The sequence below is a fragment of the Micromys minutus genome (assembly GCF_963924665.1).
Source record: "Micromys minutus genome assembly, chromosome: 2".
Taxonomy (NCBI): Eukaryota; Metazoa; Chordata; class Mammalia; order Rodentia; family Muridae; genus Micromys; species Micromys minutus.
This window is the reverse complement of record NC_137971.1, coordinates 24064153-24078015: the sequence shown is the minus strand read 5'-3', so window position 1 is coordinate 24078015 and position 13863 is coordinate 24064153. Positions and strand designations below refer to the sequence as shown.

The 13863-nt window shown below is 41.7% G+C and overlaps 1 protein-coding gene and 1 pseudogene across 4 annotated transcripts in view; one reads left to right on the top strand and one right to left on the bottom strand.

The window, feature by feature from the left end:
- Positions 1-479: 479 nt before the first annotated feature.
- LOC308417028 (low molecular weight phosphotyrosine protein phosphatase-like) lies at positions 480-956 on the bottom strand (annotated as a pseudogene). The gene has a single exon. The product of its transcript is annotated as a low molecular weight phosphotyrosine protein phosphatase-like (transcript).
- Positions 957-7475: 6519 nt separating this feature from the next.
- The window catches only part of HECTD2 (HECT domain E3 ubiquitin protein ligase 2), a gene marked incomplete at its 5' end in the record, with an annotated part of 63247 nt that continues 56859 nt past the window's right edge, over positions 7476-13863 (top strand). For all 3 annotated transcript variants that reach the window (XR_013974931.1, XM_080911961.1, XM_080911960.1), the window contains one exon: positions 7476-7607. Coding sequence is in view for 2 of the 3 variants with exons in the window: in XM_080911961.1 (XP_080768087.1) it covers positions 7476-7607 (132 nt within the window). The remainder of the gene's footprint in view (positions 7608-13863) is intronic.

Genomic DNA, 13863 nt, shown 5'->3' with positions numbered 1-13863 from the left:
GAGGTCCCTTTTCTGAAAATACACTAAAATTACTTATGCTTGCCTGACACTTTATAAAATGTTGATACAGAACACTTACAAACTCACTATTTAAGCACACTTATTTTTTTTTTAAAGCAAAGTGGCTCAAACAGGAACAAAGCTCAAAAAAAAAAAAAAAAAAAAAAAAAAGACTACACAAAAACCAAGATTAAAGTTGTTAATTTTACCAATCCATGGCTCTCATCTTTTATTATTTTTATTTCTTCTTCAGACCGGGTGTCACTGTATAGCCCAGGATGGCCTGCTGGAGTTCCGGGCCCATCATCACATCCAGCTTCTCCCTCTCCAATACCTGATACCCTCAATGTGTCTGAGTTCAAACTCTTCTAATATACAGTAAGTCAGCTGAAAAGAGAGGTGGGGGATGGGACTGCTACCATCCTTGGGCATAGCAGTAGTGAGTGAGTTGCTCAATGGTGGCTGGTGGGTAGGACCAGCTAGGGAGTCTTTTCCAGGAAGGCCTTGCAGCACCTAAGGCATTGCTGGACACCACCTCAAAGTCAGAGTCGTTGCCATAACAGGGATCTTCAACAATGAGCTGTTTCTGTGGATCATGGCTCCCAAGTAGCTCAGTTCTAGCTTTGCAGTTTTTAACTTGATGACTTTTTCTATTCAAATCTCTCAGATTGCTTTCATCCCATACATAGTATATAATCGAATGTGGCGAAGTCTTCTCTTGTAATCTGCCGTGCAACGTGATGCATGTGGATGCTGTGTTTTCTCATGCAGCTCTGCCCTCGATAGTCAGGGGGATTCCACACTTCATAGGTGGATGTAGCCGCACTGTCTATCCTCCAGTTATCTGAAACCTTTTCATAAGTGACCAGTTTCCTGAACACTGCTTCTGCAAAGGGTGACTGGCAAATGTTACCGAGACACACGAACAGCACTGACTTGGACCCAGCTTCTGCCATGTTTCGGTGCAGACCCTGGGGCCCAGAAACCTATTTAATGTCTTAACATGAAAATATAACACAAAGAGGTTATTTTTTGCTCTTGCCTATTTAATAATCTAAATGCTTCCTGTGCCTGTGCATCTCTTGTCCCTCATTTGGGGGATTTACTGGCAAGTTCACAAAGTGTATGTACGCATATGTGAATCACAACAGCACATTATATATCTTTAAATACATAATTTTCTATCAGCCTTGCCTCAACAAACTATTTTTCAACAAACCTGGAGAGTGAAAAAATGACTTTGGACGAACGGTCTTCCAGATGTGACCTTTTATTTCTCTAACCTATAGAATGGAAACAAGACTTTTCTGCAATGACACCTGCTAAAGTGGAACTCTGAAGCGAATGAAACTGCCAGTCAGCTGGAAGTGCTTATCCTTTGGTGCCCAGCGGTGCCCATTAACTTGCAGTTATTAAAATGCACCACAGCTCACAAAGTCCTTTTGCACGTTTCTCACTTTTCGTTGTGACACTTATTCAAGTGTAAGGAAACTAACTCAGAGAGTAATTTTGCCAAAGCCATATACACTAGTTAAAAATTGCAAATGATAGAACTAAAGTCAATTTTTCACAGCTCATTATTTCCAATGCATGGAGTTAAAAATCCATAGGTGTCTTTTCTAACTATGAATAAGGAAGTTCAGTGTTTTCTAAAGGTTGTTGGATTTTCTGAACTATAACACAGATACAGTTAAAATGATTTACTTAATGAGAGCAATGACTTGAAACAAGCTGTATCAGTCAAAATTGAACTAACGGAATGGCTTGAGGGAAATTAAGATGAAATTGAGAAACTCGTGCTTGTGGAGTTTGTACATATATATGTTTGTGGAGTGTGTTTGTACCTGTATGTGTGTGTGTGTGTATGTGCGTGTGTGTGTGTGTGTGTGTGTGTGTGTGTGTGTGTGTGGTATGTGTGTGTGGTATATATGTGTTGTGTTTATATACACGCAAACACATGTTGAGAACAACAGTAATATGTTTAATGGAAAATGATGAGCAGGGCATCTAAGAAGGCATGGATGGAACTGAAGAGCAAATACAAGCAGTCAGAGCCGGTATATTAGTTTCAGTTTCTACCATGATCCAGAATCCTGCGAAAGCATGCATCATTGATCAGAATTAAGCCACATTCTCATCAGTAGCTAAAAGGAAGTCCAGAGGAAAAAAGTTTTAATTGAGCATCTCTAACAAGACGAGGAAAAAGGAACACCAGTAGCTGCCCTATTGATTTGTTTTGATGTCTTAAACTACTTAAGGATATTTATTTTTTATTAAAAAACTATAAATAGGCACATTCTGTACAGGGTCCTTCTGATTTGTCATTTATTATTTTATAGTTGTTTTTATCTCTTGCAAGTAAAAAAAAGTGTAAAATAGGGTTTAAGATTTAGAAATTATAAATATCAATGCGGTAAGAGAATTAGAATTATACATGTGGTATTCAAGGAGAACCCTTTACTAGGTATATGTAATATATAATTATAGGTATACACATGAACACACATGTAGACATACATGTACACGCAACACGCACATCCCTTTAGGAGAGTCTAAGGAAAGTAACGGGAATCAACTTGAAAATGGGTACAGCATCTCAACATTTTGTGCTGTTAATATATTCAGTTTAGATCGTTTCCCCATAGCATTAGCAAATATAAGATGTAGTCAAATGTAATTTGCTTTAGCCATAAATGCAAACTCCTGTGAAAACAGTACATGTCTTAAAAGACATCCTGAAAGTGAGGAGTAATTTAGCTTCTTAGACTTGTCAGAGCCTTTAGATAGATCTGTCTCTACGCCTTTGATGAAGGTTGGCTTGCCTATACTTGGAAGAATAAAATCAAACGTGGAGCCATTTAGATAAGGCCCACAAATTTGAGGAGCTCGTTCATAAGCGAGATATTATTCTAGAACCACCAGTCACACATAAATATTCAGATAGGAAACCAACTTAGTAGCTGCTCCATGGACCAGCATAGATATGGGCCATTTCTAGCTCTAGGGAAAGATCTGTTAATAGCCTTGCTCTTACAATTGAGATGCTAAAGAAGCAATGCCGCGGTGGTTGGGAAGCAGAGATAGGGAAATTAACATACGTTTGATAATCAGGTTGGTCTTCATAGTGAGTTCTGGAGCAGCTTGGGCTATGAAGCAAGACTTGTTCCCAAAATGAATTAATAAGACTTAAAATTGAAAAGCAGCAATACTGGGATCCAATTCTCTACATGAGTGTAGCCTACCATGCAGAGTATTTTTCTAATTCCTCTTTGGGAACAGAATCAGAGTGCCTTTGCAAGCCTTGTTACAGAAACATCTTGTTTTGCTAATCTGAGCTTATTGAGTTACCTCCACAGCAACCCTAGATAGTACGCCCCCTGCAGGTGGGGATTCAAGGAGTAATTAGACATGGTGCTTTCCCTCTTCTCCGTCAATTTACTGTGGGACAAATAACAAAGACGCAGTGTTGTCTGTGAATACCAAGTAAATATGTACAGTATGTTCTGGGAGCAGAAAGAAAAAAATATGACTCTAATTAGGGCATTCTGAAAATCCCTCTTTGCAAAGAATTCAGGTGAATGCCGGAGCAGGGGGGTTGGATTTTTATTGTAAAGGCTTTGAAAAGTTATTGAGGCATTTTTAAACAAAGGACCAGCAAAGAATTGTGTATATATAAAGAGGTCGTTCTGGTGGCAATTAGAGTAGATAAGAAACTGAAGGTCAGACCCAAGGCAGACAAGTGTAAGCTTTAAGATGCTGAGGGCATTGAGGAGTCCCTGACAAAGGCCATCTAGTTTAAAAGTGCTAGGCTTGAAGGTCACTGCACTCCTCAGTCTTAAATCTATGCAACACTGTATCCTTTCAAAAATTCCATCCTCTTTTTGTTCTCATTTGCTGCACTAAGTCTTTCTAAACAGTTTTATACATTTGAATCATATTTCCATTTTATACAGCTCACCCACAGGTCTCTCTCTCTCTCTCTCTCTCTCTCTCTCTCTCTTACACACACACACACACACACACACACACACACAAACACACAGGCGAATATGGCCACTGCAATTCAGTCCATCTTCTATTACAAACATGGCTTTGTCATTCTTCCAACTCTGTCCTTTCCATCCCTGCATCCGCTGGCCTCTCCCTAAGTCATCACTAACCCACTATCATGCATTAGTATTACACTCTTTTATATAACATATTTTGGTCATATTCTTTCCCCTGCTCCTATTCCTCCCAGATCCTCTTCATCTTCTTACCCCGCACCCTAAACTTCACATTTTTTTTCATTTATGATTATCTCACCATTTGACAATGTCTAAAGAATGGTTGCTCAGGTTTAAAACTGTCTGTGTACAGTTTTGGCTTTTGCCTTTAATAAGTTAGAAATGCCGTATCTTTGGGAATATGAGAACAGAAATTGTTACGGGAGACAGTCTGAAGGTCCCGAACAAAGTCTTAGAGAACATCTCTAGTTGAACAGGACCTTTACTGCTTGTTTGCTTCATTTTGACAGCCAGTGTGTCCTACTTTCTTCTGTAATGAAATAGATTGGGTGCTTTTTCCTCCAAAAAGTTACAGTCATTGTATGTGAGGAAGTATACCAATGCAGTTAAAAGAAGTACATTTACCAACTTCACTACTTCAGGACCAATACTCAATTGGAATATAAAAAGACGCTTTCCTTAAAAAGTGTATCGCAAGGCTGATGGGATGGCTCACTAGATTAGGATGATGGCTGCCTAGCTTGACACCTGAGCTCGATCCTCAGGGACTGACTCACTCTGCCTTCTGACCTCCATGTGTGCAACGAGGCACATCACATGACAAATTCATTTGACAGAACTTTAAAAGTAAGACAAAGTAAAGCACACATTTAAAACAGACCACATGATCATAATGATTGGCTAGGAGCTGTTTTAAAATGCTCTTTCAGAACCAATTTCTGCTGTTGTTCAGTACATTATTATTATCATGTGTAATTAAAGGGGTGTAATTAAAGGGGTGCTCTGTCAGTTAGACTTCTCGTGCCTTCCAACTATATCTTTGACATTCCTCTTTGGAAATAACATCTCTAAATCCCATTTCATTGCCCCCGAAACCCTGTTCCTCTTTAGGTCTTTCACCTTCCTAAATTCAGATGGAAAACTGATTGATCAAGTCCAGTTACATCTGGACTTAGGAAGGTCCCCACTTCTTCCAAGGCTAATGAGTTTGTACTTGACCTTCATACAGAACAACCAGGACTCTGACTCCCTCAACCCCAGATCCAGTGGACACACACACAAAGTTTTTTGTGCCTTACAAGCCTCCAAGTTCCTGTGGAGTTATCATTCTAGCTCACCAAGAGTACCCCCATCTACCTCCCAGTCCTACCTGGGGCTTGTATGAAAGAGACTTTAGGTGGAAAAGAATTCACCACATTGCTTATCTTTCCTATGTAGAACTCCTGGGAGAAAAAGCCAATGGGCTTGTTTCAGTTGGCTTATCTTGTCTGATGCAGTAGAAATGAACATTTCTGACTTGCCAGTTTTTTGCCAATATCTAAATATTTTTGTTCTATTGAATGTGACTAGATGTACAGACACACTTTTATTTTGTCTCACACATGAAAAATGAAAGCATAAGGCATGCAATCCAGCTCATTTCTGATCCAAGTATTTTAATAGCAAATTGCTAAATTTAGTTGAAGACAATAGGAAAGATAATCCACCACCATTTCATAATTTATTCTACCAGTCTAGACACAGTAGCTTAGTACATCTTGAAATGTACTTAAAATAAAGGGTTAGCTTTGCAATATTTGTTACAGTTTTCAGCACCCTGACCTGCTAAAAGAAAACAGATGTCTATCAGATAGTCCAGAGATTTAAGAAGAGAGGTCAAAAAACAAAAATTCAAGAAGAAGGAGACAGAAAAGGATGCTACAAAGTGTTGCCTATGCCATATGGCTCTAGAGATTATCAGGACTGAAATACTTGGCTACTTTATGATACTACTTTATGACACTTATCCCACACTTTGTTAATAGAGAAATATTGGTGACAGCAATGATATTAAAACAATCCCATAAATACAAGCAAAATGTATCCTTTCCAAAGGAATACAGTAGGCACTGTCCTATTCACTTCATTGCTTGCTACAAATTCTGGGCTTGAAAACCAGCCTGATGCCGTGAAGAACTGTACCTATTTATTTAGTTCTACCGACTCTGAATTATATAAAATGACATTCTCTCCCAAATCCCCCTTGAGTTTGTTTCAGAGACAGTCTTGCTTCTTGTATTTGGATCTGAGTATCCTTGGATTAGAAAACTCACTTCACCATGAATAAAATAGCGAAGTCTCAACTAAAATTCCGAAGACCTCAATGTCGAGAAATTCTCTATTTTTAGTAAGTGGTACAGTGAATACTTCCTCCTTCCCTTCTCCTCCATCAGCAGGTGTCTGCCATTCCAGCAGACTGATAAAAGGAAAAGGAGGGGGCGAGGAGAAAGGAAATTGTCTACGTCGTTGGGTGGTGGAGGTGGGGATATTTTAACATCTCGGTTTAAAGTAATTCAGTTTTAACGTTCTTACCCTGAATTTATTACGAGCTTCATTATGGATTACTCAGCATTTTGGATATGTCCATCTGTAACTTATAAACGGAAGGGGACAAGGGATTAGAGGGAACGAAGGACGGGGGAAAGAGAGCAAAATGTAGGCGCGTGGGCAGGGAAGGGAGAGGCGGACTTGGCAGTCATGAGGGACTGCGGCTCAGAAATGGAAAGTGTGGCCTGGCCGTCCTGCCCTGGTGTGTGTGTGGGAGGGGAGCACGGTGCAGCTTTGTCCTCTCCCGACCCTAAGCTCGTCTCTCCCGTAGGTAGGCTGAGGCCATGACAGGACGTACGGGGCAAGGGTTAATCATACGGGCGCTCAGGTAAGCGGTCTCCCGGGCAGGAAAGGTCAAGGGGCAGACGTGACCCCAGTCGGCTTCCGGAGCGCTGAGGAGTTTAAAGGTCAAAGGCCACCAGCTGGACCAGAGGTCCCCGGCTCACCCGCCACTCCAGGTGAAGGGCAAGCTCGGGTTAGTATGCTTGTCTCATCCTTCACAGGCCCGTCGCCCTCCGGAGTCCAGGCCCTCCCACGCCGAACCGCAACTAACATGGCGGCCGGGCGCCCCCCACCTCCCGCCCCGCGCCCTCTCCTCATCGGTCCTCGCGCGTGACGCGGGGCCGCGGGCTGAGCCCCGGAACGACCTGCGGGAGCGGCGCGCGCAGGGGCGGCGGAGCCGGGCGGCCGGCCCGGGGACGCGCGCGGTGGGCTGCGGGCGCGCGCGCGCGCCGACATCCGGACGCGCGGGCGCGCGGGGGCGGGGGCGGAGCGGCGGCGGCGGTTGGAAGGAGCCCTCTCGCGGCCGCGGCAGCAGCAGCGCCCGCCCCGGCTGCAGTCCGGCTGCGGCTGCCGCCTCGCGCCTCGTCCGCCCGGCCAGACATGAGTGAGGCGGCTCGGGATCTCTCGCCCGGAGCGCCGCCGGCGGTGGCCGCGGCCGCCTCGGAGGAGAGGAAGGGGAAAGAGCCGGAGCGCGAGAAGCTGCCGCCCATCGTGACGGCCGGCGCAGCCGCGGTAGGTGCGGCGGGGACCCGGGGGGCGCCCGGGCGGCGGGTGCAGGCGGCCTGGAGAGGGGACCGCGCCAGGGAGGTCGCGCCTCGAGGGCATAGGACCACCACTTGGGAACCGCGCCTTCCACGCTCCGGGAGTGTGGTCCGCTGCCCGACTCTGGGCGTTTGTTTTCCGGGTGTGGGGGGTCTGGCTCCCGACTTTCTCCCGAGGGTCGGCATCCTCTGTTGGACGGGCAGAGGTGTCAGTTGGGCGTCAGTGAGGTTTTCACGCGGAGGGAAAACCTGCCGAGGTAGCGCTTCCCTTCGCTTTAGCGCTCCTCTCTCCCCTCAGGTGAACAGTCTCTGAGGCGAGTTTCCGCCTAATTCTAACCTTCCCGTTGCTATCGGGGTAGTGGGAGGCAGAAGCGTCCCTGGGTGCTTTTATTATTTTTTTTTTTTTCATATGGTTCTGACATGTGACTTGAAGGAGAGAGGGTTTTTATTTTTTGGGGGGTTTTTTTTTTTTTGTTTGTTTGTTTGTTTGTTTTCTCTCTCTCTCTCTCTCTCCTTAATTTAAAACTCGGCTATCTAAGCTTAACCGGGGCGATTTCCCAGCTGGATTTTGGAACAGTTATTTGGAAGGCGCTCTCATCCTTCAAACTGCCAAATGATGTCATGGGACATCATCCCCTTTCTTCCTTCCCCGTTTGTACTTAGTGGTTGTGAGTCTGGTTGCTTTATAATTAACCTCTGGTTTTGACATTTTTATTTGACTCTTTAAATACTTCGGGCAAGTTTGCTTTCATGTATTTAAAGATTATGACTTGTCAACTCATCTGTACGTGACAAAATAGTAAAAGTTTAAGATATACATTTTTAAAATTTCTAATTGCAATTGGTTTCTAGAAGCCACCCTCCTAAATGACTTAAGAATTTACTAAAATAGCTCACTCTTCTGTATGAACTATTAGTACCAGAATAATGGTATGACTTGGTAGGATTTTCAAAAATGTCTGAAGCCTGTAATAACTGGAAATTGTTGAAGACAACTCTTATCCTAAGCCTGTGCAGCACATTGTGGACAGCAATGACACACATTTAAAAGCACAGCTACAGCTGATTGGTAAATTGAAACTGTAGTTAGGGATTACCTTGGGAGATGCTTTGAAGCAGTTTCTCATTCATATTATAGTCTGTTGGTGCCTAGGGTTTTCAGTGCTTATCAGGTAGGACATCTTAATGCCAATGTGGTTCGTTTGTATGTGTCTAGTGTGTGTAAACGTGTAGCTGTGGGTCTCCATGTATGGAGGTCAGGGGTAACAGCTGGTATCAGTCCTCACCCCAGGTGCCCATAATAATAATATCTGTTATTGATTATATAATTTCAGTGTAACTGAAAGAAAGGTTTGGAACTTACAGAAGCTGATGCAGTGTGAATGGAAGAAGTCTAACATTTGTTATCTGAAGCCTGTAGGTCTTAGTAATTTCAGGTTTTTCAGATTTTTAAAGAAAGTAATCTTTTTAAGTATTACTACATGTAATACCTACAGTGAAGTCCTGGCCAATTTCCCAGCATCACTAGTATTTAAAACGGTGACAACGTAATGTTAAATAGAATAAGATTAAAACACTGTTACTTGCCTTATGCCATTTCAAGTCACATTCACATTTTTTTTTTTTTTTTTTTTTTTTTTTTTTTTTTTTTTTTGCTACCAAATAAATTGCAGAGGCTTTTTTTTCCCAGGATTATGGACTAGTCAAAAAGACTATAGTTTAAGAAATTTTTAAATCTTTAAGAAACATTGAGGATAAAAACAGTTTAGAACTTGGGATTCTGAGGCAGTTTCTGGTGGTGCCTTAAAATGTCTTTTGACATTGATACCACTGTTGGGCTTTTCAATGGAACTTTAAAGAAAACAGTGCAAGCATGTATGCTCATTTTTCAAGATTTTCAGAGCTGAAATTTTGAGACATCACAATAAAAAACCCAAGGGGGAAAATATGCTATCATCTGAAGATCAGGAAAGCCAGGGCATCTGGGATGATCGAATTCTCCAGTGGAGTGGAGAAGGCTTAATGGAGTATGGTGGACAGGGAAAGATAGTTTGTGGCCTCCTAGTTTATTTTTAGACTCTGTAGGGCTTAAGCAGAACTCAAGGTTTGTTTAGTATTGTAATTGACATCAGTAACTTTGGGGGGACTTTTGTCTAAATTAATAGCTCTGTCTTTTCAGTTTGAGCTTATATTTCAATTCAGGTGGCCCTGTAATCATGGCTTTTCTAGAAAAGTTAGTGTGCCATGGTTATGACGGTGTGGAAACAAGAGTGATAGCTCACTAAAATGAAGAGGCCAGATTATGCTGATCCTAAATAAAACTAAAAGGTTTAAGCTAGATTTTGAATGTTTAAAGAGGGGTGCCAGAATGGGAGAGAGAATGCTAGAAACTGATAAATTCTGATACTACCTCTATGCCAAGCTCCATTCAAAAGGTCTCAAAGGAGACTGACCATAGTAGGATGTTGAGGTCCTGACTGACATCCCACCCTAAGAAACCAGTTTTCAATCTTTTATGCACAGTAAAATCAACTGGGAAACACTACAACTGCCCAAATACAAGCTTTTTAAATCAGCATTTCTGAGAATGGAGACATATTTTTCTTTTAATTCCTTGGTATAACTAAGAGTGAACACTGATGCTGTATGTACTGAATTAAAAGCTATGAACACAGCTCAGCAATCCGTATTTTAAAACTACACCCTCACCCCAGATCTGTTTAGGAATAGCTGTTAAAGTGGTTCTATGAAAGAAGGGGGAGGAAATAAGGGGCAGCATCAAGACCTAGAGGAGATGTAAGAGAGGTACAAAGGGTCAGGAAATCAAACAAAAATATGTAGCTGGGGGGATGAGGACCTGGGGATAACCAACTGGAGGGTCCCAGAACCCAATGGGATGACTTTATCTGAAATGCACAGAGAAGGGGAGGATAGATCCTGTAGAGACCTCCTCCAGCAGATAGGCATAGCCCCTGTCCAGGGATGGGTACACCCACCCATCTCAAAATTTTTAACAGAAATGTTCCTGTTCAAAAGAAGAACAGAGACAAAAAAAAAAAAAAAAAAGAACAGAGACTGAAGGAAGGGCCAATCAGGGACTGCCCCACCTGGGGATCCATCATGTCTGCAGATATCAAACCCAACAATGTTACCATGGTAAAGGGGTGCTTGCTGACAGGAACCTAGTGTGGTGGGTCCTGAGGAAGTCTGGCCAGCAACTGACCATGCAGATGTGGATCCTTGAAGCCAACCATCAGAAGGAGCTCAGGGAACCTAGTGGGGGAGCTGGCAGAAGGACTGGAGGAGAGGAGGGGAACTACAACCCCATTGGAAGAACAGCATAGGCTGGCCTGACCACCAACCAAGGAGCATACCTGGAAGGATCCATGGCTGCAGTATATATGTAACAGAGGATGGCCTTGCCCGACAGCAACAGGAGGGGAGGTCCTTGGTACTGGGGAGGCTTGATGCCCCAGTGTAGGGGGATGGTGGAGCAGTGGGGCAGGAGAGTGTTGGTTGGTGAGGGAGTACCCTTATACAGGCAAAGGGTAGGGGGGAGAGTGGATGTGGGATGGGAGGCTGGTAGAGGGCTAACCAGGAAGTGGGGTATCATTTGAAATGTAAATGAATGACATGATTAAGAAAAAAAGAAGGTAGGTAGGAAGGAAGAAAGAAAAAGAAGGAAGAAAGAAAGATGGGGATGGGGATTACTGAAGGGAATGGCTGTTAAAGTAGCTCAGTGAGAGATGCTGAAGAAGCCCCAGATTATGGAAATTAGACATACTGAATTCACTAAGGTTGGCAGATTAAAATAAAGACAAATACATACATTAGTAATATAATAAAAATACTACAAAAACATGGTAAATAAAGAAGAAAATACACGAAGGAGATGCACAATTTACCATGGGTGGCAAGTGGGGACGAGTTTTATTGCTTCCTTCAGTATTTAATGAACTGAACAGGAAAGATTTTCCCTGGAATGGGCTATACCAAGAAATAAAATATAGATTCAAAAAAAGATAAATTTTAGGAACTATGTTGTCAAGTAGGTAGGAGAAGAGTTTGAGGGTAAACACAAGGTATATTCAGAGGACAAGAGTGACAAGTTTGTGCTGTGTGTAAATGGGCTTGCTGGAACCTCTGGACCAAGATGGAACTACTAGTCACTGAACATATGTTATGCTTAGCTCTGTACTCACTGGGGTAGAAAACACAGACAAGGCTTAACTAGAATATGCTAAATCAGGTGATTCAGGGCTAATGTGTAAAGAACAAATCAATATGTAAAAGCCATAATAATTCTAATGTCTCAAGTTACACAGGACCAGTTCCACTTGAAACAGCGGAAACTTTAAATTTTGAAAACATTAGGGGAAATTTGGTTTTTTGTTTAATTGGCAAATGTTCAGAGGGGTGTGTAGTATGTTTTTGTTGAGATGTCTTACATTGTATGTATGTGTCTATGGACCCGAGTCTTTCCAGAGTTTATACATGGTTCAGAAAAGATGGTTGATAAAATGTTACTTCTTTTTGTTAATCGATCTCAATAAAAGCCCACTGGAGCTCTTAAAAAAAAAAAAAGGCCATAATAAGCTACTGAAATAGTTTGCAATATGGAGATGACCCATGTGCTCAGAACCGTGAAGAAAGGCCTTGAAGTAAAGGTAATTATTTAAGCTGAGTAGCCATTGAAGGAATGATAGGATCTGAATAAGCAAAAGTAAATGTGTAAATAGTGGGGAAATAACTCCAGTGGCCTTAAAGGGAAAAATTAATTAGGGAAAAATAAAGCAAGCCCAATGGAAACAAGCTGGGGACTTGTGGGAGGTATGTAAGGATACATGGGGGCTGGAGAAGGTGAGACATTTCCCCTGTGGTTAATGGGAAGCCTTTGGAATTCCTTGAATAGAGGAACAACATAACAAAATTGCTGCTAGTGTGTAGTTAAACTGGAGGAAGTAGGAGGAAGAAAGTGAAGGAAGGAGGGTTGTGGTCATGCTTGAGATGATGAGCACATCCATTGGAGTGTTTACCACAGGATAAACTGTACAGGGTAGAAGAACCCACAGTGTGGAACCTAGGTGACAGGAATGAAAGATACAAGGATTGATACAGGGGAAAAAAGACTTAGTTCTATAAAAGGTTTCTCAGGAGAAAGAGGAGGAGGATGGATGAAAGGAAGAAGAAGGCAGAAAAAGGAAAATGAAGAAGAGGAGGAAGAGGCATTTTTTTTAATATGCCAGTAACATTTTCAAAAAAGTTTGTGTGTGTGTGCTTCTCTAAACTTCGCTGAACTTAGCATTTTGAACAGTCTTACATATGTAACCTCTTGTGCCAAAAGTGTATTATATTCTAAATGAGGTGATGTTGGGAGAGAATGAAAAAATGATGGTGAATCTATTTTATATAATTTAGTAAACTGAACATTTTTTTTTTTGAAAATACATGACCTGGCTTAGTGGTCCATGCTTCCAGCCTCACACTTTTGGGAGATCTTCATCTCTTGAGCTGTAGGAAAGTCGGAACTACATAATGAGTCAGTCTGTCAGTCAGTCAGTCTGTCAGTCAGTCTTCTGTCTCCTCTTTCTCAAAAAAAAATCATACATATAAGATGTAATCGTTGAGTACATATCTTGCACTATGCATTTTTCATGTGTCATGTGTCATTTAGTCAGTTAATACAATCAACAGCAATCACACAGCAACCTAGTATATAGATTGTTATCTTGTTTTCTGGAACAGATGTTTGAGTCAGATTTCTTGTATATATTGCCAAAGGGTAAAATAATACTGAGGTACAGAGGTTGTTTTAAAATCTATTTTCCCCCATTCTGAGCTCTCTATGTCCCTCTCTGATGGCAATATGTGACACAAAGAGCCCCCACCTAAAGCACTGATCCCAATTTGGAAAAGAGAATGTGGTCCAGCAACATATTAATTCAATTTTTTTCCAAAGGTAGGAATTATTATGTCAAGTAAATATAATCTAGAATATATGATCATTTGGTTTTAATGTTATAAATATGTAGTTAAATTCTATATAAAACAAAGCATCTGATAAAGTAAAAATAACCTCTTAAAGAGAGATTAAAATAGTACTTAAAGAGTTTTCAGTTAAGAAAAGAAGGCTGGTAGCTATATAAATATATATTCTGGGTGTCTAATTTTAAGTGGATCATAAAGTCTCTCAACTTTTTTTTTTTTTTTTTTTTTTTGGCTGCAAG